Source organism: Elephas maximus, chromosome 3, assembly GCF_024166365.1.
Source record: "Elephas maximus indicus isolate mEleMax1 chromosome 3, mEleMax1 primary haplotype, whole genome shotgun sequence".
Classification (NCBI taxonomy): Eukaryota; Metazoa; Chordata; class Mammalia; order Proboscidea; family Elephantidae; genus Elephas; species Elephas maximus.
The window spans coordinates 133,978,352-134,002,149 of record NC_064821.1 but is presented as its reverse complement, the minus strand read 5'-3'; the positions used below and the strand labels follow the sequence as shown (position 1 = coordinate 134,002,149).

At 37.0% G+C, this 23,798-nt stretch overlaps 1 protein-coding gene across 10 annotated transcripts in view; it reads left to right on the top strand.

Moving 5' to 3' along the window:
- Window positions 1–23,798, top strand: part of SSX2IP (SSX family member 2 interacting protein) — a 63,488-nt gene that overhangs the window by 38,895 nt on the left and 795 nt on the right. For 4 of the 10 annotated variants that reach the window (XM_049879644.1, XM_049879637.1, XM_049879639.1 and 1 more), the window contains 8 exons: window positions 2,517–2,652; window positions 7,484–7,559; window positions 7,633–7,822; window positions 10,455–10,605; window positions 14,647–14,783; window positions 15,190–15,363; window positions 18,530–18,644; window positions 19,112–19,280. In XM_049879644.1, the coding sequence (XP_049735601.1) occupies window positions 2,517–2,652; window positions 7,484–7,559; window positions 7,633–7,822; window positions 10,455–10,605; window positions 14,647–14,783; window positions 15,190–15,363; window positions 18,530–18,644; window positions 19,112–19,280 (1,148 nt within the window). Of the gene's footprint in view, window positions 1–2,516; window positions 2,653–7,483; window positions 7,560–7,632; window positions 7,823–10,454; window positions 10,606–14,646; window positions 14,784–15,189; window positions 15,364–18,529; window positions 18,645–19,111; window positions 19,281–21,415; window positions 22,027–23,798 lie in introns of those variants that run through there. The other 6 variants (XM_049879647.1, XM_049879641.1, XM_049879646.1 and 3 more) reach the window with 6 other exon arrangements.

Here is a 23,798-nt window from a genome sequence, read left to right as displayed (position 1 = left end):
ATACAGATTTTTCAGTGACATTGGTTACATTTTCCAGTGTGTCAGCATTCTCATTATTTCCATTCTGCTTGTTCTTTTTTCATTAATCTAGCTTCCCTGCCCTCCTTACCTTCTCATCTTTGCTTTAGGGTATATGTTGACTGTTTGGTCTCATACAGAGGATTATTTAAAGAGCACAGTACTCATGGGTGATATTATTTATGAGCCAATCTGTTATTTGGCTGAAAGGTGACCTCCAGGAGTGGTTTTTGTTCCAGGTTTAAATGATATCTCACAGGGAAATAGTCTTGGGGGTTCCTCTAGTCTCCATCAGTCCAGTAAGTCTGGCCTTCTTTAGGAATTGGAGTTTTGTTCTACATTTTCTCCTATTTTGTCCAGGATCGTCTTTTTTTTTTTTAAGGCTTTTTTTTATTGTACTGTAGATGAAGGTTTACAGAACAAACTAGTTTCTCATTAACAGCTAGTACGCATATTGTTTTATGACATTGGTTAAAAACACCTCGACATGTCAGCACTCTCCCTTCTCGACCTTGGGTTCCCTATTACCAGCTTTCCTGTCCCCTCCTGCCTTCTAGTCCTTGCCCCTGGGCTAGTGTGCACCTTTAGTCTCATTTTGTTTTGTGGGCTCCTGTCTAATGTTTGGCTGAAGACTCAACCTTGGGAGTGACTTCATTACTGAGCTAAAAGGGTGTTGGGGCCATACTCTTAGGGTTTCTCCAGTCTCTGTCAGGCCAGTAAGTCTGGTCTTTTTTTGTAAGTATTTTGTTCTGCATTATTCTCCAGCTCTGTCCCGGACCCTCTATTGTGATCCCTGTCAGAGCAGCCAGTGGTGCTAGCTGGGCACCATTTAGTTGTGCTGGACTCAGTCAGGTGGAGGCTGTAGTAGTTATGGTCTATTAGTCCTTTGGGCTAATCCTTCCCTTGTATCTTTAGTTTTCTTCATTCTTCTTTGCTCCTGAAGGGGTGAGACCAATGGAGTATCTTAGATTCAGGACCATCTATTTTGCCTCTGGTCAGAACGGTGGGTAGTGATAGCTGGGCACCATCTAGTTCTTCTGGTGTCAGGATAGATGAGGCCATAGTTCATGTGGGCTATTAATCCTATAGACTAGTTTGAGCCTTTGGTTTCTTTCTCTTTTGCTCTAATTTATCTTAAATTAGTTTATGTAAGAGGAAACTATGATTATTTTTTTTGCTCTGAAGTATGATCTTTGACCCTGTGATAACTGTAAAAATATAGTGCTTTAGTGTTACATAAGTTGCTTTTACTCTAATTAAAGACTTTTAGGGTAGCATATCTCTTTAAGGATGCTTTTAATAATTTAGATTGTTTTACTGTATTTGATTATTTGTAATATATTTAGTAAGTGGATAAATTAAGTTTCTTAACAAAGTTACATAGATTATTTCTTTGAGTTATTTCACAGAAAATTTTGACCCAGCCTATCAAATATACTTGTTAGGTGCTGTTGAGTTGGTTCCGACTCATAGCAACCCCATGTACAACAGAACAAAACGCTGCCCGAAGCTGTGCCATCCTCACAATCGTTGCTATTTTCAGCCCATTATTGCAGCCACTGTGTCAGCCTACCTTGTTTAGGGTCTTTCCCTTTTTTGCTGACCCTCTGTATTTAAGTGATTGAATACAGTTCTCTTTGGCAGAGATTAAGTTAATCATGTTAATCTTTGGCAGAGCTTAAGAAAGTCTATGTAGACTAGAATGCCTAAGAAGCTATAGTAGATATAAACATTGAACTACAGCGCCTGGTACATAGAGGCAAACAGCAAATGTTTTAACTGGCTTCTTTTTGCTGTTTGGACTTACTCGAAGTTGAGAGCTGTTTTTGATCAGAGAAAAATGAGCCTTTTGACCTCCTGCCATGTGCCACTAGCTAATTCACCTTGATCCAGACTGAGAGAAACAAAGTGATTGCTAGTCAGTAGTATAAGGATGTCACTAATACTGATCTGGTGAATTGTCTTTGTTTCATATGAAGCTTTAACCACTGCAGTACCTCTGTATTAACTCTGTAAGAGTTTATGGTCTCTAAATTGTCAAAGTTTATATGTAGGATAAAGAGCATATAGAAGATATTTTAGAAAGTTAGCATCTCTATAAATTTCAGAATTAAATACAAACTTTGTGATTCCTTTAGTGTTTTTTTTTTTAAGTGACTTCTAGTGCTCATGAGAAGAAAGAATAACCCTAGAAATTTTAAACCTAATATGTAAAACAAAAAAAAACAAACCCACTGCTGTTGAGTCAATTCCAACTCATAACGACCCTATAGAACAGAGTAGAACTGCCCCATAGAGTTTCCAAGGAGCGCCTGGTGGATTAAACTACAGACCTTTTGATTAGCAGCCGTAGCTCTTAACTACTATGCCACCAGGGTTTCCAAACCTAATATATGGGGAGGTAAATACTAGAACGTCTTTACTTTTTGAATCTGCAAACTTCAAAGTGGGTTTATTAACCCCAAAGGGACCCATTTAATAGAAAATGCTTTTTTCAGGTACAAAAATTACAAAATATCATTGCAAGTCGAGCTACTCAATATAATCATGATATGAAGAGAAAAGAACGTGAATATAATAAACTAAAGGAACGTCTACATCAACTTGTTATGAACAAGAAGGATAAAAAAATAGGTAAGAAGTGGTTGGCCAAGGTACGGGGATAAATAAGCTAATGGTATGCTAAAAAATTGAGCATAATAATCATGAAGTGTCATTTTCATTCTTTATACAAATTTTAGGTGGTATGTGCCCATATAAAGTAGAAATTGAGAGAACTGGCTAATGAAAAACAAGCAGTTTTGCTTTGCTTCATCAGTTGCATAGAAGGATTAAGTTTCACATTGCATATTTTTTCAGCGTAACAGGTGTAGGATTAATCCATAGAGGAAGACTAAGCCAGAAAACATATTAATCTTCCATAGCAAAGATCCGATAAAATTAATATTAAAAATCAGGAGAAGCATAATTTTACAGCGTTAACTTCTTAAAATTATCTGTCAGATCAAATCATTGATGTCAGTTTGACTTTCTTTAAATCTGTTTAGCTGTGAATATTTGAAACAACTACATAAATACAGCTTTGCTGGCCTGGTAAAAGGCAGGGAAGGAAGACTGTATTTATTTATTGAAGGGTTGTCTCCAAGTAGATTATAGGCTCTTCTCTAATGTACAGCATAAAGTGATACCCCAGAACTCTTTCCTGAACTGAATTTGGACTTTCATACAACAGCTAATGAGCACATGTTTTGAGCTGCCACCAGGAGTACAGTGTCAACTGCATCATCATCATTCTGCACACCGGAGATGTTGCAGTTATTTGAATATTTTTAAAATTATCAAAAAGTAGAAAAATGAAGATGCAACCTTCCAACACAGTAAAGTCCAGGGCCAGGTGACTTCATTGGTGAATTCTGCCGAACATTTAAAGAATTAACACCAGCTCTTCTTAAAATGGGTATTAATTTAAAGAATGAGATAAAAAACTTGTATACTGAAAACTATAAAACATTACTGAAAGAAATTAATGAGGACTCAAGGAAGACTTAATATTATTAAGGTGTCAGTACTACTTAAAGCAATATACAGATTCAGTGCAATCCCTATGAAAATCCCAGCAGCCTTTTGGGGCAGAAACGGAAAAGCCGATCCTCAAATTCATATCGAATTGCAAGGGACCGCAATGACCAAAACATTTTGGAAAGGATCAAAGTAGGAGGACTTCAAATTTCAAAATGTACTGCAAAGCTACAGATAACAAAACAGTGTTGTATCAGTATAAGGATAGACATAAAGACCAATGGAATAGAATTAAGAGTCCAGAAACAAACCCATGTATCTCTAGCCAATTGATTTTCAACAGGGTGCCAAGTTCATTCAATGAGAAAAGAATAGACTCTTCAAGAAATGGGGCTTGGACAACTGGATTTCCACATGCAAAAGAATAAAGCCAGATATCTACCTAACTCTGTATATGAAAATCAACTCAGAATGGATCAAGGACCTAAATATAAGCACTAAAGCTGTAAAACTCTAAGAAGAAAACATAGGGGTAAATCTTCAGGACCTTGTATTTTACAGGGGATGCTTAGATATGGCACCAAAAGCATGAACAACAAAGGAAATAATAGATAAGTTGGACTGTGTCAGAATTAAAAATTTTTGTGTATTAAAGGACATTATTAAGAAAGTGAAAAGACAGCCTGGAGAATAGGAGAACATATTTGGAAGTCATATCTGATAAGGGTTTAATATTCAGAATATATAAAGAAATTCTACAGCTCAGCAGCAATTAAAAAAATGGGCAAAGAACTTGAAATAGACATTTGTCTTAGTTATCTTGTGCTGCTGTAACAGAAATACAAGTGGATGGCTTTAACAAAGAGAAGTTTATTCTCTCACAGTCTGGTAGGTTGTAAGTCCAAATTCAGGGCATTGGCTCCAGGGGAAGGCTTTCTTTGTCGGCTCTGGAGGAAGGTCTTTGTCCTCAATCTTCCCCTGGTCAAGGAGCTTCTCAAGGTGCAGGGGCCCTGTGTCCAAAGAATACACTCTGCTCCTGGTGCCGCTCTCTTGGTGGTATGATGTCGCCAACTTTCTGCTGCTTGCTTCCCTTTCCTTTTATCTCTAAAAGGTGGTGGAGGCCACACCCCAGGGAAATTCTCTCCACATTGGATCAGGGAGGTGACCTGAATAAGGGTGGTGTTACAATCCCACCCTAATCCTCTTAACATAAAACAACAGTCACAAAATGGAGGACAACCACACAGTACTGGGAATCATGGCCTAACCAAGTTGATACACGCATTTTTGGTGGCACATAATTCAATCCGTGGCAGCATTTCACCAAAGAAGATTTACAAATGGCCCAATAAGCACAGGAAAAGATGCTCAACATCAGTAGTCATTAGGGAAATGCGAATCAAAACCACAATGAGATACGATTTCATACCCACTAGGATAAAAAAAAAGTATTGGGAAGCGGGTGGAGGAATTTAAACCCTCATCTTTTACCGGTGAGAATGTAAAATGATGTGGCCACTGTGGAAAACAGTTTGATGGTTCCTCAAATTTTAAACATAGAGTTCCATATGACCCAATAATTCTACTTCTAGGTATGTGTACCCAAAATGACTTAAAGCAGGAACCCAAACGGATGCTTAAATAATATTGTTCGTTGCAGCACTATTCACAATAGCCAAAAGGTGGAAACTACCCAAATGTCCATCAGCAAACGAATGAATAAGCAAGGACAACAGTGGAATATTATTCAGCCTTAAAGAAAAATGAAGTTTTTATGTATGCTAAAAACATGGATCAACACTGAAAATATGCTAAGTGAAAAACCCAGACATAAAAGGATAAATAGTAGAGTAGGCAAATATTCCAGAAAACAGAGACAGAAAGTAGATGAGTGGTTACCATGGGCTGCAGGGAAGGAGGAATGGGGAATTACTGCTTGACAGGTACAGACTTCTGTTTGGAAAACTTTAGAAATAGTAGTGCAAAAAAAAAAAAAGAAGGTGTAATAATAAGCAATTAAGACAAAATTTAGAAGTCTGCATTCTGAGGTAATAAATCTTAAATTTAACTTGGACACTCATTGGCTTTTTAGATTATTCCTTCATTATTGAAGGAAAGAATGAAATTAAAGAGCAGGGGAAATGCTGGAAGTATAAAACACAATACCTAGTTAGAGGAATTTATTAACAATTTAACTCTGGCAGTGGAGCCCTTGTTCCATGGGTCTCGGTATTTCCTGATCCAAACCCAACTGAAAGTGACAGTTGCTAATGTTTTTATCAGCTCTAAATGACAACTTAAAAACCCAAAACCAAACCCACTGCCGTTGAGTCAATTCCAACTCATAACAACCCTATAGGACAGAGTAGAATTGCCCCGTAGAGTTTCCAAGAGGTGCCTGGCAGATTCGAACTGCTGACCTTTTGGTTAGCAGCTGTAGCGCTTAACTACTGCACCACCAGGGTTTCCAAAAGACAACTTCGGCTCATCTTATTTCGTTTTCATGTCAACTGTTTTCATCTCCACCTGGGATAGTAACCCAGTGCCATCGAGTCGATTCGAACTCATAGCGACCGTATAGTAGGGATAGTAGGAATGTTATTACTGTCCATGGCCTTGACTCCTTTGATGATGATAACAGCCTGGCAAACTTTTTCTGTAAAGGCCCAAATAGTAGATATTTTCAGCTTTGTAGGTTCTACAGCCTCATCTCTGCCATTGTTGCACAAAAGCAGCCAGAGACAGTATGTAAACAAATGGGTGTGGCTGTGTTCCAGTAAAACTTTGTAAAATTCAGACGGCCAGCCCACAGGCCATTGTTTGCCAATCAGTGCCCATGGAAATAGCGGTCAAGAAATCAAATGACATATTCCATTGGGGAAATCTTCTGCCAGAAACCTCTTTAAAGTGTTAAAAAGCAAAGACATCACTTTCAGGACTAAGGTGCACCTGACCCATGCCATGATATCTTCAGTTGCCTTATATGCCTGTGAAAGCTGGACAATGAAAAAGAATGACCGAAGAGGAACAGATGGATTTGAATTATGGTGTTGCCAAAGAATACTGAATATATCATGGACTGCCAGAAGAAAGAACAAAACTGTCTTGGAGGAAGTACAGCTAGAATGCTCCTTAGACGCAAAGATGATGAGACTTCATCTCGCTTACTTTGGACATGTCATCCAGAGGGAACAATCCCTGAAGAAAGATGTCATGCTTGGTAAGGTGGAGGGTCAGCAAAAAAGGAAGACCCTCAGTGAGATGGAATGACACAATGGCTGCAACAATGGGCTCAAACATAGGAGTGATTGTGAGGATGGTGTAGGTCAGGGCAACATTTCATTCTGTTATACGTGAGGTCGCTGTGAGTTGGAGCCTAATTGATAACCTCAGCCCCGTGGTGGCACAGTGGTTAAGTGATACCACTGCTAAACAACAGGTAGGCAGTTCAAATGCACTAGCCACTCCTTGGAAATCCTATGGGACAGTTCTACTCTGTCCTGTAGGGCTGCTATGGGTCAGAATCACCTTGACAACAACAGGTTTAGTTTTTTTAACAACAATGACAGTAAAATTAATAATGATTAATTTTAATAAGAAGTAATATTATAAATAATAATTTATAATAATAAAGTTAACATTTATTAAGTACTTATTGTGTGCCAGGTACTGTGTTAAGTGCTTGGTTATTCATTATTCTTTTAATCTTCCCAACTGTTGGGTAGATGCTTTTGTTACTTCCATGGTATCAATGAAGAAAAAGGCTTAGCCGTTAAATAACTTGCCAATATCTCAGGGCTTACAAGTGGTGGAGCTGAAACTTGAAATCAGGGCTAATCAAGTCCAAATCCTAACCTGTATACCAGGTTGGCTTGTGTCCTTAATGTTTAGAGTATATTAAGGTTTTAAACATTTAAACGTGTATTTTTTGTGTCCTTGTTTGTAGCTATGGATATTTTAAATTATGTGGGAAGAGCTGATGGAAAGAGAGGCTCCTGGAGAACTGGTAAAACTGAAGCCAGGTAAAGTCTGATTAAATTCAATTGATAAATTTAACTAGACTTTTTCTTCTGTACTGCATTTTCATACTGACAGTTTCTTTCTCAGGAATGAAGATGAGATGTATAAAATTCTCTTGAATGATTATGAATATCGTCAGAAGCAAATCCTGATGGAAAATGCTGAACTTAAGAAGGTTCTTCAGCAAATGAAAAAGGAAATGATTTCTCTTCTTTCTCCCCAAAAGCAGAAACCTAGAGAAAGAGCTGATGATAGTACAGGAGCTGTAAGTGGCTATTTTCTATCTAATACAGTCTTCAGATTGCTAACTTAGAATAATTAAAGCACTGGTTAGGTATTCTCAGTGGGGCACTATGGGTATTTTGAACAGGATACTCACTGCTTTGCTACCACTAGTCGTTGTGATAACCAAAAAAAGTCCCTGTATGTTTCCAGCTCATGTTCTTAACCATTGTGCTGAATAGCTTCTAAATAGTTCACAGTGTGGTATACTTAAGTGTAGGCTGCACTTTTCAATGAGTGAAACTTTGTTATCTTTGGCAACCAAATAATCATTCAGTCCATATATTTGTTTAATGTTTATTATGTTTTAGTGCCTGGAAAGAAAAAGCTAAAAAGGTTTTTACTTTTTCCCTCAAGAAGCTCTTTTTAGGGGAAGCAGGTATATAGAGAAATAATTATAACGTGTTAAATGTTATGATAAAAAAAAAAAAAAACCCGTTGCTGTTGAGTCGATCCTGACTCAGCATCCTGATAGGACAGAGTAGAACAGCACCGTAGGCTGGTGGATTCCGGTGCAGACCTTTATAGTTAGCAGCAGTAGCTCACCATAGCTCTTAACCACTGTGCCACCAGGGCTCCAAAAGTGTTATAATAGGGTGATATAATGTGTTAAAACAATTATGGGAATCAAGGAAGGCATCTCAGACAAAGTGACATTTGAGTTGGCTCTTTAAAATAAGTAGGTGTTTTCAAGGTAGAAAGCATTCAGTATAGAGGGAGTAATGTGTACAGAGGTCTGAAAAACAAAGTGGAGGAAAGTTCTACCTAATTGCCTTACGTGTAAGCTTAAATTCTGTGTTCAAGCAAATTCACATTAGTGATTAAAATCAAAATAACAGAGTTTATGAAAAATGGTAGCTACCAACCAGTCACCCGAGCTTGTTTGTTCAACCTGTATTTGAGGATTATTTATTTTGTGGTGTCACAAATCAGCCCAAACCAATAAGCACATCCTACCCCCTACCATCTTTCTATCTTTTGCTTTTTACTTCTTGACAAAGTTAAGAAAAACGTTATCTGAGTGTTCTTTTAAACTCTCCAATTTGGGGCCTGCTTTACCTCTCATATTATTCTTTTCTCTCAAAGTCTGCCCCTTCTAGTCAGTTCTTAAGATTTCACTGTTACCTCTCCAAGGTTAGAATAGTTTCTGTTAACTCCTGTGGCTGCTTTAGTTTCTTCACCCAATTCTTACCAACCTCTCATTACCAGCTTTCAGTCAGCAAAAAAAGATCTTTATCAGGTGATTAATTTTTTTTCCTTGGAAACCCTGATGCTGTAGTAGTTAAGAGCTATTCCTGCTAGCCAAAAGGTTGGCAGTTCGAATCCACCAGGTGCTCCTCGGAAACTATGGGGCAGTTCTACTCTGTCCTATAGGGTCGCTGTGAGTTGGAATTGACTCGACGGCAACAGGTTTGGTTTTTGGTTTTCCTGTTACTTAGCCACTGGGTAGTTTCCTGTGTGATTCCTTATAACTCAGATGTTTAAATTTGGAGAAGCAGTAATTTCTTAAACATATTTTTCTAGCTCCTTTTTCTTCTAAAATTTTAAGTAATTCAACCATTCCATTCTTTTAAAGAAATATTTGGAGCATTATAACAAGGAATACAGTGTAACCTTGGGATGTGTGGGTAGCATCCAGGTTTTGTTTATTTGCATGCTTACTTTTTTCTTACTTATAGTCAAAATATATACCCAAAATTTAGGTTAAATAAACTTTTTTTTTTTTTTCTCTTTTTCATTTTTGTGATTTTAGAGCTTTCAATCTAGGAAATGTGCAGTAGTCATTGTTAATTTTTTTTTACCAACAGAATGTTCAAATTAGTGAAGTCTATCTATCCATCTTCCTGAAGGTTATTCCAGATTAAGACCATGTTATATAGATGCAGGTTATTATGACAGATACACATTTTGTATTATTTTCTTATGTTGCTTGGATTCTGTATGATTATATGTTAGTCAAGCTTGCTATATTTCCTATGATTTCATGCTTTAGTTGAACACAAAAATATCTCTGGTTGTATAAGAAAAATTTTATCAGGAAAAGAGGATTAACAGTTGCCTTTACTTTGGAGATTATTCCACAATCTTATTTGTTTAAGCAGCCTAGAATTGGAGAAAGGTTGATCTAACTTCAAATCTCAGTTCTGCTTTTTGGCTGTGTGACCTTGGGCAAGTTACTCTACTTCTCTGAACATCAGTTTCCCCACTTTGTAACATGATTCTGAGGATTAGATAGCATGTGAACTCATCTAACACAGCATTACACAGACTGTGAATATCTCTTCCTCAGACAGCTCCATGACTCTTGTCACTAACTGTATTTAGATTCAGATTCAGGCTTGAAGAGAACCTGGATTAGGGAATTTCTGTCTTCACTAGCAATTGTTTTTTTTTCCCGAGATATTTATGTTAGGTACGGGGTCATAAATGCTTAAGATAAAGCACAGGAATGATTTTGATAAGTCTCTGGCAAGTGATCTGATTTACTGCGGCCTATTATATTTTATATCTAAAGCCATTTTAAGATACTGGTCTTTTCATTTCCCATTTTTTATTATATTTTATATCTAAAGCCATTTTAAGATACTGGTCTTTTCATTTCCCACCACTTGTAGGGTATTTCTGATGTTGAAGATGATGCTGGGGAACTGAATAGAGAGAGTATTTGGGACCTTTCCTGTGAAACTGTGAGAGAGCAGCTTACAAACAGCATCAGAAAACAGTGGAGAATTTTGAAAAGTCATGTAGAAAAACTTGATAACCAAGGTAACTACTGCTTAAATGCATTTAATGTGAATTGTGACACTTAATAAGTTACTTCCCAGTCACTTGAAAAGCCACATTTTGGTGATATTTGACAAAGGCCCAGTGTCAGTTAATTGGGGGAAAAGATAGTCTCTTTAACAAATGGTGCCGGCATAACTGGATATCCATCTGCAAAAAAATGAAACAGGACTCACACCTCACACCATGCACAAAAACTAACTCCGCAAATGGATCAAAGACCAGAACATAAAGCCTAAAACAATAAAGATCATGGAAGAGAAAATAGGGACAGCATTAGGAGCCCTAATACATAGCATAAACAGAATACAAAACATTACTAAAAATGCCAAAGAAGAACCAGATAACTGGAGCTCCTAAAAATCAAACACTTACGCTCATCCAAAGACTTCACCAAAAGAGTAAAAAGACCACCTACAGACTGGGAAAAATTTTTCAGCTACAACATCTCCGACCAGCACCTGATCTCTAAAATCTACATGATTCTGCTAAAACTCAACCACAAAAAGACAAACAACTCAAATAAAAAATGGGCAGAGGATATGGGCAGACACTTCACTAAAGAAGACATTCAGGTGGCTAACAGATACATGAGGAAATGTTCTCGATCATTAGCCATTAGAGAAATGCAAATCAGAACTACAATGAGGTTCCATCGCACTCCAACAAGGCTGGCATTAATCCAAAAAAACACAAAACAATAAATGTTGGAGAGGCTGTGGAGAGATTGGAACACTTTTACACTGCTGGTGGGAATGTAAAATGGTACAACCACTTTGGAAATCGATTTGGTGCTAGCTTAAAAAGGTAGAAATAGAACTACCATACGACCCAGCTATCCCACTCCTCGGAATATATCCTAGAGAAGTAAGAGCCTTTACACGAACAGATATATGCACACCCATATTTATTGCAGCACTGTTTACAATCACAAAAAGATGGAAGCAACCAAGGTGCCCATCAAAGGATGAATGGATAAATTATGGTATATTCACACAATGGAATACCACGCATCAATAAAGAACGGTGATGAATTTGTGAAACATTTCATAACGTGGAGGAACCTGGAAGACATTATGCTGAGTGAAATTAGTCAGTTGCAAAAGGACGAATATTGTATAAGACTACTATTATAAGATCTTGAGAAATAGTTTAAACTGAGAAGAGCACGTTCTTTTGTGGTTATGAGAAGGGGGAGGGAGGGACGGGGGAGAGGGTTATTTACTAATTAGATAGTAGGTAAGAACTACTTTAGGTGAAGGGAAGGACAACACTGAATACAGTGGAGGTCAGCACAACTGGACTAAACCAAAAGCAGAGAAGTTTCCTGAATAAACTGAATGCTTCGAAGGTTAGCGAAGCAGGGGTAGGGTTTGGGAACCATGGTTTCAGGGGATATCTAAGTCAATTGGCTTAATAAAATCTATTAAAACATTCTGCATCGTACCTTGAAGAGTGGCGTCTGGGGTCTTAAATGCTAGCAAGCAGCCGTCTAAGATGGATCAATAAGCCTCAGCCCACCTGAATCAAAGGAGAATGAAGAACACCAAGGGCCCAAGGTAATAAAGAGCCCAGGAGACAGAAAGGGCTCATGAACCTGAGACCAGAAGATCTAGATGGTGCCTGGCCACAACCGATGACTTCCCAGACAGGGAACGCAGCAGAGGACCCCTGAGGGAACAGGGGAACAGTGGGATGCAGACCCCAAATTCTCATAAAAAGACCAAACTTAATGGTCTGACTGAGACTAAAAGGACCCCAGTGGTCATGGCCCCCAGACCTTCTGTTGGCCCAGGACAGGAGCCATTCCAGAAGCCAACTTGCCGGATATGCATTGGACTGAACAATGGGTAGGAGAAGGATGCTGGCGAGGAGTGAGCTACTTACATCAGGTGGACACTTGAGACTATGTTGGCACCTCCTGCCTGGAGGGCAGATGGGAGAGTAGAGGGGCTTAGAAGCTGGCAAAATGGACACAAAAAGAGAGAGTGGAAGGAGGGGGAACGGGCTGTCTCATTGAGGGGAGAGTAATTGGGAGTATATAGCAAGGTGTATATAAGTTTTTATGTGAGAGACTGACTTGATTTGTAAACTTTCACTTAAAGCACAATAAAAATTACCAAAAAAAGAAAGAAAAGCCACATTTTGGGTCAGACCTGAAGTACTTTAGCTTGGTTTGGTGGTTTGAAAAGCAAGATTTTCTTTGAGATTTGAATCTCACTGAAGTTTAACATGAGGTTTGAGCCTCACTGAGAAAAATGCACTTTGCTTTCAAAGCGACTCTTTTTTTGAAAAGACGACACCCTGTATCCATCTGCTCTGAGTGCATATACAATTGAATAAAAGTGAAATGATTCTCTTTTCTTAAATCTTTAAAGAAATATTAATGAACCACATTCTCCACCAGACTAGGTCCAGCATAACTAGATGGTGCCCAGCTACCACCACTGACTTCTCTGACAGGGATCACAATAGAGAGCCCCAGACAGAACCGGAGAAAAATGTAGAACAAAATTCTAACTCACAAAAAAAGATCAGACTTACTGGTCTGACAGAGACTGGAGAAACCCCGAGAGTATGGCCCCCAGACACCTTTTTAACTGAGTACTGAGGTCACTCCTGAGGTTCACCCTTCAGCCAAAGATAGGCCAATAAAACAAAACAAGACTAAATGGGCACACCAGCCCAGGGGCAAGGATCAGAAGGCAGGAAGGGATAGGAAAGCTGGTAATGGGGAACCCAAGGTCGAGAAGGGGAGAGAGTTAACATGTCATGGGGTTGGCAACCAGTGTCACAAAACAGTATGTGTACTGTTTAATGAGAAATTAATTTGCTCTGTAAACCTGCATCTAAAGTACAATGGAAAAAAAAAAAATCAAGCTTGGGGAAAAAAAGAAATATTGATCAGTTTATTTTACCTTAAAAAAATACTTTTTACTTTTTTTTACTACCTTTTACTCATATTCCTAGATACTTCCATATTTTCTTAGGTTCCCAACAGTTAATTCATTTATAAATTATTTTCAAAATAATAGGTGTTCATCGCAAAATACCAATTCAAAGGAGAATATAAAATTGAACATTCAGGCCTCCATTTTCTATACAGAACAGTTTGGCATATATTCTTCTAGACTTTATGCATATGCAAATATTTATTAAAATACATAAAAATAAAAATTAAGTATATAGATGTATTTTTCATAGTATACTTTTTTCACTTAACAGTGTATTATTGTAGCTACAATTCCCTGTCATTATAGATAGATCAAAATTGATGAATATATCCGTAATATTTTATATTTGTTACATAAAGTTTGTATGCTTTTAGATCAGGAAAATTAAGATTTCTACTCAGTAAATAAAGCCGATTTGAAGAAAACTTATTCTAAATTACCAAAATCACAAATGCAGTGTTAATTGTCTTTAGTAGTAAGAGAACAATCAGCAGAATTATTATACTACCAAAATTAATTTATATGAGATTTTGTTAACTACAGTCGTTACCGTCTATTACTAAATAGCAAGTATGTTTGGAGTTCTTGTTTGTTGAATTTAATACCAGGGAGCAAAACTAATAGCACGGCACTGGTCTTTGATAAAGCGTCAACAATAATGTAGTTTATGAATTTGCGGATTATTTTTGTCTTCTGTGAATATAGCCAGGTTGTCCATTTTTAATTAGGACGTCATCTTGATTAAATGTAGATTACAGATTAAATGTTGGTGATATAGTTCTTTTAGTAAGAATATCGTTTAGTTCCAGAACAGTATGAATTTATAGTTGTAGAGGATGCTTTATAGTTGATTTGCTTTAAAATTTCCAGTGGTAAGATAATGTAAATTTAATTTTATTGTAGCTTATGAAATTTTAAAAGACCAAAGGAAATAATTACTTTTTACAAAACCTTTGCAATTCCAGAAAAAGAAAATTCTAAGAGCCTTGATTTTTAAATAATATGTTTAGAAGCACCATAAACTAAATGGTGGCTGTAAATCTGTGTCTAATTACTGGGTTTGTGGTAGTTTCAAAGGTACACTTAGAAGGTTTTCACGATGAAGATGTAATTTCACGACAAGACCACGAACAAGAAACTGAAAAACTCGAATTAGAAATTCAACAGTGTAAAGAAATGATTAAAACTCAGCAGCAACTTTTACAGGTAAATGTGAGTTGAGTTACCTTTTAAAGCTGTTCTCCTCTATGAAAGGCCAGATTTTTCTGTATCTTACTAGATTTTTAGTTCTCTATTTTATAAGATCTTTTTATTTATTTATTTATAAGATCTATAGTTTTTTTTTTTTTATATATAGTTTTGGGTATTTTTTCCCCCATCTAAACTAAATCCTTCCCTTCATGCTAACACCACATGCCATTCCTTGAATAGTGGGTGCTTTGTCAATTGGGGCGGTAGCATTTGGGAAATGAGGAGCCTCAGTTAACTTTCTGATTCTTCATGATTTCTGTCCTTTCCCTAAAGTTTGACCCTGCCTTTGCATGTTTTTATTTCAATTTGTTGGGCTGTTGCAGCAGCCCTTTAGAACTTACGATGTTTTTAAATTTAATAGCAGCAGCTTGCCACTGCATGTGATGATGATACCACTTCTCTGCTACGAGACTGTTATTTGTTGGAAGAAAAGGAACGCCTCAAAGAAGAGTGGTCTTTATTTAAAGAGCAGAAAAAGAATTTTGAGAGAGAAAGACGAAGCTTTACAGAAGCCGCTATTCGCCTGGGATTGGAGGTATTTTAAGCATAAAATTTCTTTTCAGAGCTTTTGAAAATTCTGTGTATGCTTCAGTAGAATGCTTCTCAGTTTTGCTTTTCATTGTTTACTATCTAATTTTTTTTTTCTGTAGTAGTTTTACCAATGATGTCAAAAATAACTTGCAATGGAAGGGAGACTGAGAAAGAACATGAGCTATTACAGAAGGATGTCTTTTCGCTTTTCTCAGATTTAGGAAAAATGAAATTTTTTCTTTAAAAAACTATAAACGTTTTATTACGCTTTTCAGATTGGATTTCAACTGGTAAGTATTCAGCTTTGCAAAAGAGATCTCTTTTGGGCATCTCTTTATCCGCTGTCAATAGGTGTCATGTCAGAAGACCAAACCAAAAAAACCAAATGCATTGCCGTTGAGTCAATTCCAGCTCAAAGCAACCCTGTCGGATAGAGTAAAATTGTCCCATAGGGTTTCCAGAAGCAGCTGGTGGATTCGGACTGCCAGCCTTTGCGTTAGCAGCCAAGTGCTTAACCACTGCGCTACCAAGGCTCCAGAAGACAATGTAACCAAAAGTATGTTTGTGGTTAGAAATAAAACAGTCAAGGAAATACAGTAAAAAATATAGCTGCCTCTCCATCTTCAGTCTCTTTCCAGGGTTGTACGCATTGACAGTTGACAGTTAACGGTTGGGGTTGTTGTATATTCACTTCTGCAGCTTGCCTTTTTTTACTCAGCAGTGCATTCCATACATATTTCTCCTTCAAAAATTATAGGAGTAATGCCTGAATAAGATTTTTTTTTAATTCCATGTAAAAAGCTATAAAGTGAGAAAATCTCCTTCCCCCCATCCTCAGATTCATTCCCCAGAGGTAACCACTGTTAAAGTTGTTAAGTTTGTAATTCTTCTGGCATGCACTGTTTTAACTTAAGTATATTCAAGCTTTTTCTCTTGATATATCTGTTGATTCTCCACTAAGAAAGATAAGGAATTTAGCATCCTTATAGTTCTTCCCACCTACCCCCTTCCTTTCCACATCTCCTGATTTCTTAATAATATTGTTACTTTTGCTCTTGTAGCCATTTGTACTTTAGATGAATAACATGCTTAATGGTTCCATTTCATGTTTGTTCAACTTCTCAGGCAGTATCAGTTTATTCCTGCAATGAAAGATGAGAAAATACTTGAACTGGAACTCTTTGTTCCACTTCTCTTGCCCTTTTACTTTCCAGTTTTTGTTTTTGCTATTATTTTTCATTTTTAAAAGTTACCACATTTATATTCTGTAATGTCTGTAATCTGGGTATAAGTACTTTGTCTAAGGTCGAGACTTAAAAATTGAAAACCAGGAAACAACATTGATAACATCATGGTTATGTAAACATTATTTGTCCTGTAACCAAGTATGTTTATTTGGATACATAGAAGAGAAAATACTCTGTATTATTTGGACTTTCCACCTGGAAAAAATCTTCCATGTATCAATATCTTGTGGACTGTACTTTCTTTGTAGCTTCCTTTATGAGTAACTGAATCATATTCATCTGCCATCTTTCTTACATCTCATGTTATCCTCTTTCTTAGGTTTTGTTTTTATTGTGCTATATTACCGTCTTGAGTAGCTTTTTTTTTTTTTTTAAATAAATAATGCATGAGTGTTAAATATTCAGAATTCTGGACTATGCAAAAATATATTCACACTTGATTGGTTTGGCTAGATGTAGTATTAAGATTGAGACTTTTCCCTCAGTACTTTGAAAGAATTACTTTTTTTTTTTCCTAACGTTTGATTTTGCTAATAAGAAGCCTGATTGATATAAAACCTACATTACTTCGTAGATACCCTGTGTTTTGTTTTTTCCGTCTCTCGGAAAGCTCTGGGAGTTTTTTTGTTGTTGTTCTTAAAGTTCTAAAATTTTACCAGAATACATCTAAAATATGAAGATAGCTCCCTTTAGCCTGAAGATGCTGTGTTTTGTCAGTTTAGGGATATTTCGTTCTATTCTTTGTTTTTTCTTTCTTTGACCCCTCTCTTGTATTCTTGAGCTGCTGTTAGACAAAAGTTTGGCTACCTGAATCTGTCTGTAGCTTGTCTAAATTCTGGAGTATTTTCTCAACTGTGGCTTGTGGATCAGTGGCCTGGTCTTCAGCGAGATCAGTTTTATTATTCATCCGCTTAAGTTTTTATTTCAGAATTCTTCTTTTTAAATTTCCAATAATGTCCATATTCTTTGCTTTTTTTGAAGAGCATTGTATTATCTTACAGATGCTCATAACTCTGTCTGATAACATGTTACAAAGCTTTTAAAAGATTTCTTCCATCTCTTGAATTATTTCTGTTATTCATGGTCAGTTCTCTATCTCAACCTCTTTCTGTTATGCTGTTGGTTTCTTTCAAATGTTTAGTGATTGATGAGTCTGTATTAATATTCATGAATGAAATGTTGGTTATTTTAGGTACTTACATATTGTTTCCTTCACAGTTAGGAAAGTCTATTTCATCAGTAACTGTCTTCCTAAGGAAACAGAAACAATTGACACTACTGTTGTCTCCCACCTGATGGGAACACAGCTTCTGAACTCGTTTCCCCCACTGCTCCAGGAGATACCCTTGGTGCTTTGATATCACTTCCAGTTTTCTGGTGCCCCTCCCTGCATGAAGCTCTATCTGCCCCTGGCCACCAGGGTCAGTGAGGGGTGAGAAGGGAGGATGAGAGACCTGACGGGTGGGGGAATATTTAGGTTAGAACCATCAGCAGCCCAGAAGGGAGAGATGTGGTATAATGTACATACGCCCTCGTGTGGTTTAGTGGTGGGACCACTAGTACTCCTAGATGGCCAGAGACTGAGAGGGTCCTTGATGATGTAGGTGACTTCTCTCTTGTTTATTATTTTATATTTATAATGTTCTATATGTTTAAAAATTATATTAATATTCTGTTCCTTTTTTACATTTATTCAAAATTGATGTGAAAATAGTGATGAGTTTTATTAGATAAAACGAGTGAATTTTATATTTATATTCACATGTATACAATTTCCTCAAATGAAATTTTACTAGATTGTTTGAGAAATATAACTGGATAGCCAGAGAGCAAACATAGATAACTAAAAAAAACATGTGAACTGGCATGTTATGTGAATGTTAAGACACTGATCAGTATTTCTTGGTTTGCTTGTTATGGTAGAGAAAGGCATTTGAAGAAGAAAGAGCCAGTTGGTTAAAGCAACAGTTTTTAAATATGACTACCTTTGACCACCAGAATTCAGAAAATGTGAAACTTTTCAGTGCCTTCTCAGGAAGTGAGTACTTCAAAAACTCTTTTATCTGAACATGTACACAGATAAAATACTAGAAATTGTTAATATAAAACTTTGGAGGTCACTAATAAGCACTCTTCAACTGGAATTTAAAATCAACCTTAATATTTTATTTTATTATAATCAAAGTGGGCATGATGGGGGGTGATGCATGCCAGAAAGAGCTTTTATTGTGAATGTAAGTATATAAAGTATTTTTTATAACTCAAAATCTAAAATATTTTTAAAATTAGATCCTTCTAAATGTTTATGGAATATGCATGACAGAGATTGCAACATTAAATAAAATAAAAAAAAGATTTTTTTTTTTGGACTAAAATTATAGGGCTGGAATGGCTAGTCAAGCTAACTTGACTCAGAACTGTAAATGAGCCATTCTAGTTAGTTATCTTTATTATATTTAATACTTCACTAAGTGTACTGCATTTTCCTTCTTCCATTTTTTCCAGCAGGTTCTGATCGGGACAATCTTACAGTACACTCAAGGCCACGGCAAAAGAAGCCTCACAGTGTATCTAACGGGTCTCAAGTTTGCACATCTAAACTTACTAAATCTCTTCCCGCTTCTCCTTCTACTTCAGACTTTTGCCAGACACGTTCCTGTGTATCCGAACATAGGTATTGATCGATAGGTGATCTTTTCATGTATCTTTAAAAATTGCTAGAGTTGCACTGCTAAGGAAAAACTGGCATGTTTATAGTATTAGCAATGGTAGAGACTTTGGAGAAGAATCTAGTAGATTGATCCATTCATTCTACAAATATTTATTGGGTATCCATTATAGGAATCATACTTAAAAAAAAAAAAAAGCCCGTTGCCATTGAGTCATTTCCGACTCATAGAGGCCATATAGGACAGAGTAGAACTGCCCCATACAGTTTCCAAGGAGCTGCTGGTGGATTCGAACTGCCGTCCTTTTGGTTAGTAGCCTAACACTTAACCACTGTACCACCAGGGCTCCCGGCGTTATACTAGGTACTAGGAATACAGTAGTGAAGAAGATAGATGTGGTCCCTGCTGCCTTGGGCTAAATTATATAATGTGTGTGCTTGTGTTTCATACTTTCATTTTTACAACTTAAAATTAAGTCTTATTTACAGGATTTACGAAATATTTTAAGTACTTTAATTATATTCAATAGAAAGATACTGTTTTAATATTATGTAAAGTACACACTTTAAAATTTCTTCTGATCTGCCCCTTTTATTTGAGGCTGAAGGGCAAAGAACTGAGAGCAAGCTTCCTCATCCTGAGCTTACAGTAAAGAAGAATCTGCCCAAGGATGACAGTGTAAAAAAAAAGTTGCTCCTTGCCCCCAGGAGGCCCATAAATTACTATGAACTGTTGCATTTTGGTCTTCTGTCTCAAGTTGTTAAATCATTTTTTGATGGGAGAACATTTTATCGTGCTTTACATGAAAGTTTATGTAGTATATTAGATTTTAGTTCAGTAATTCATACACAGATTGTTCTGTGACATTGGTTGTAATCCCCCACAATATGTCAGTACACCCCGCACTTCCACCCTGGGTTCTCCATTTCCATTTTTCCGGTTTCCCTGCCCCTACCTGCCTTTTCATCTTTGCTTTTGGGCTAATGCTGCCGTTTGGGTCTCATGTAGTTGATTATTCTACAGAGTAACTTCCTCACAAGTGTTATTGTTTATTTTATGTTGTTGTTGTTGGTAGGTGTCTGTGTACAACAGTACAAAGCACTGCCCAGGCCTGTGCCATCCTCATAATTGTTGTTATGCTTGAGCCCACTGTTGCAGCCACTGTGTAATTCCATCTTATTGAGGGTCTTCCTCTTTTTCGCTGACCCTGTACCAAGCATGGTGTCCTTCCCCAGGGACTCGTCCCTCCTGAGAACATGTCCAAAGTATGTGAGACAAAGTCTCACCATCCTTGCTTCTAAGGAGGATTCTGGCTGTACTTCCAAGACAGGTTTATTCTTCTGGCAATCCATGGTATATTCAGTATTCTTCACCAGCACCATAATTCAAAGGTGTCAGTTCTTCTTTGGTCTTCCTTGCTCAATGTCCAGCTCACACATGCACATGAGGCAATTGAAAACACTGTGGCTTGGGTCAAGTGCACCTTAGTCCTTAAAGCAACATCTTTGCTTTTTAACACTTTAAAGAGGTCTTTTGCAGCAGATTTGCCCAATGCAATGCAGCGTGTGATTTCTTGACTGCTGCTTCCATGGGCATTGATTGTAAATCCAAGTAAAATGAAATCTTATAGCCTGTTATTTGGCTGAAAGGTGATCTCCAGAATTGGCTTCAGTTCCACATTAGAAGGGTGTCTTAGGGCTTTAGTCTCAGTTATTCTCGTCTCTATCAGACCAGTAAGTGTAGTCTTTTTTATGAATTTGAATTTCGTTCTATGTTTTTCTCCCACTCTAAGTGGGACCTTCTATTGTGTTCCTGGTCAGAGCTGTCAGTCGTCATAGCCGGGCACCATCTAGTTCTTCTGGTCTCAGTCTAGTAGAGGTTGTGGTTCACGTGGACCATTAGTCCTTTGGGACTGATTCCTTCCGTGAGTCTTTGGTTTTCTTCACTCTCCTTTGCTCCGGACAGGAAGAGATCAATAGTTGTATCATAGATGGCTGCTCACAAGCTTTTAAAACCCCAGATGCTACTCAGTAGGATGTAAGACATTATCTTTATGAACTATGTTATAGCAATTGACCTATATGTCCCCCAAGACAAGTTGTTAAATCATTTTTTAAGATAAAAAATGTCTATACTTCAGAATCTATCCAAGATTAATTTTGAACTAAGCAGAAGCAGAACATTCCCAGTGAAACAGAGCAGTAGAAAAGAGCAAAGGGTAAGTTAGAAAGTGTGGTTGGTGGTAATCTCTTCCTCATTTTGACACAAACTGCGGAAATCATTTCATTCATAGAATATTTTAGTCTATATCTGTAGGTCAAATACTGTTCTAAGGGTAATGGAAAACCATCAAGGGGTTTTAAGCAGAAGAGTGAAAAAAAATCACAAATTTTCAAAAGATTACTCTGTTTATTTTGTGGAAAACAGATTGTTAGGGGGCCAGTAATATAAGCCAGAGATCCAGTTAGGAGATAGTATTGGAGTTGAGGTAAGAGATGATGGTCATTAGAACTAGAGTTATAACATGAAGAGAAATGTCTGGATTTGGGATAGTTTTGAACTTAGAGCCAGTAGATTGGCTGATGGATTAAATGTGGGAAGTAAAAGTTAGCTTACTTTACAGTCAAAAGATAATGTAAACTCAGAGTATTATATAGAATGTTATTGAAATCTCCCAAATTTGACCAATCAGAACTTTCTGTATAAATATAGGTACAAATTCTAGTCACCATTTATAAATAATGCATTCTATATCTAAGATAGAGCATAACATAGTTGCCCCAATTACTTTTATGTATTTTAAATTTTTACTTTTTTATGTAATTATTTTTAGTTATGAAATATTTGGCATAAATATTCTTTGAACACATTATTATGGATTTAATAAAGATAAAAAATCTGTAACAATGTATAGTGCCTACATCATAGGGTACCATGAGGATCAACTTAATACATGTAAAGGACTTAAAACAGTACCTGGTCCATTGTAAATATTTGGTACAGACTAAAATTAAAAATATATGCAAACATAAATAGACTATGAAATGCTTTTCTGTTTCGTGTATTATGAGGGCTATATTAAACAACATCAGTGGCATTGAAACAGAATTTTGGAGCTTTAAACACTGTTAAGCTATACACAGTTACTGGCCTCTGACGAGAGAGCAAACAGTTACGTAACTGTAACTAGTTATCAGTAAAGAAGCTGGGCAGCTTGACATGGTTACTTGAAATTTTTAATTATTTGGTGTATTTGGATTCCTTGCTCCTGGTGCACCTGGATAATCAGATTGTAGCAGAATAATTAGGAGTATTTTATAGCTTTTTTTCTAAAACCGTATCCTCATTGCTCTTTATACAATGGGATTCTATTTGAAGACCGTGCCTTGGGTTCCACGCAGGGTAACTTGGATACTGAATTGCTCAGCAGGACTTAGCTGATGATTGCCGCCATCTGAGGTGGCGCTGAGGTACAGGACTTCTGAGGGCTGAGTTAGAAGCAGGTTGTTTTCAGTAAGTATTAGTTCATAAGTGTAAGCAAATTTGTTAGTTAGGTTTGGGTTTTGACTTTTAAAATTAAAAGCAACTTTTTTTCCCCCTAGGATTGCCAGATTTTTAGAATTAAAAGCAACCTTTTTTTTTTTTTTTTTTTTAGGATTGCCACATTGTGAGGTCGAGTTAGTGAACCAAAATCACAAAGAAGATACATTCAGAAAAAATGTTTTTGTGAAGAAAATTACATAAGATATTCAGTTGCTAAAAATGTATTATTCAGTGACTCAACTCCATAGATTCCAAGATAATCTTTTAAGCAGATTTCTTTGCTTTGAAGCTGGCTGCAGAGCATGCTTATCAGATTGTGTCCCTGAAGATGGGAGCTGTGTCTGTGCTCAGATGTTAAGTGTGTTACTGCCTAAAACCCAAACCCAAACCCTTTGCTATCGAGTCAATTCCAACTCATAGTTACCCTATAGAACAGAGTAGAACTGCCCCATGGGGTTTCCAAGGAATGGAATCGAACTGCCTACCTTTTGGTTACCAGCTGAACTCTTAACCACTGCACCACCAGGGTTCCTGGCACTTAGTTAAATTGAGCGCTGTTGTAAATGCTTAATATGTATTAACTCATGTAATTCCCACCACAACCCTATGAGATAGGTAGTAGTAGTAGTCTATTTTACAGCGGAGGAAGCTGAAGAACAGAAAGGTTTAACTTGCCAAAAGTAACTGAATAAGCGTTCAGGCTGGATATGAACATAAGCTATCTGGCTTCAGAGTCTGGGCTGTCAACCACTTTTGTAGTCACTCATTAAATATCTGTATGGATGAATGGATGGATAGATAAAAACATGCATGAACAAATGGACAAGTAAAGAAGGAAACCATGAAGAGATTGGAAAGTAGTGGTAGAAAGGTGGGAATCTGGGGAATATTAGTTTTCAAAACCCACATGTCCTATATCTACCTTAGACTTTAGTTGGACAGCATGCTTCAGAGTAGGCTAAAGAGTTAAAGAGTTAAAT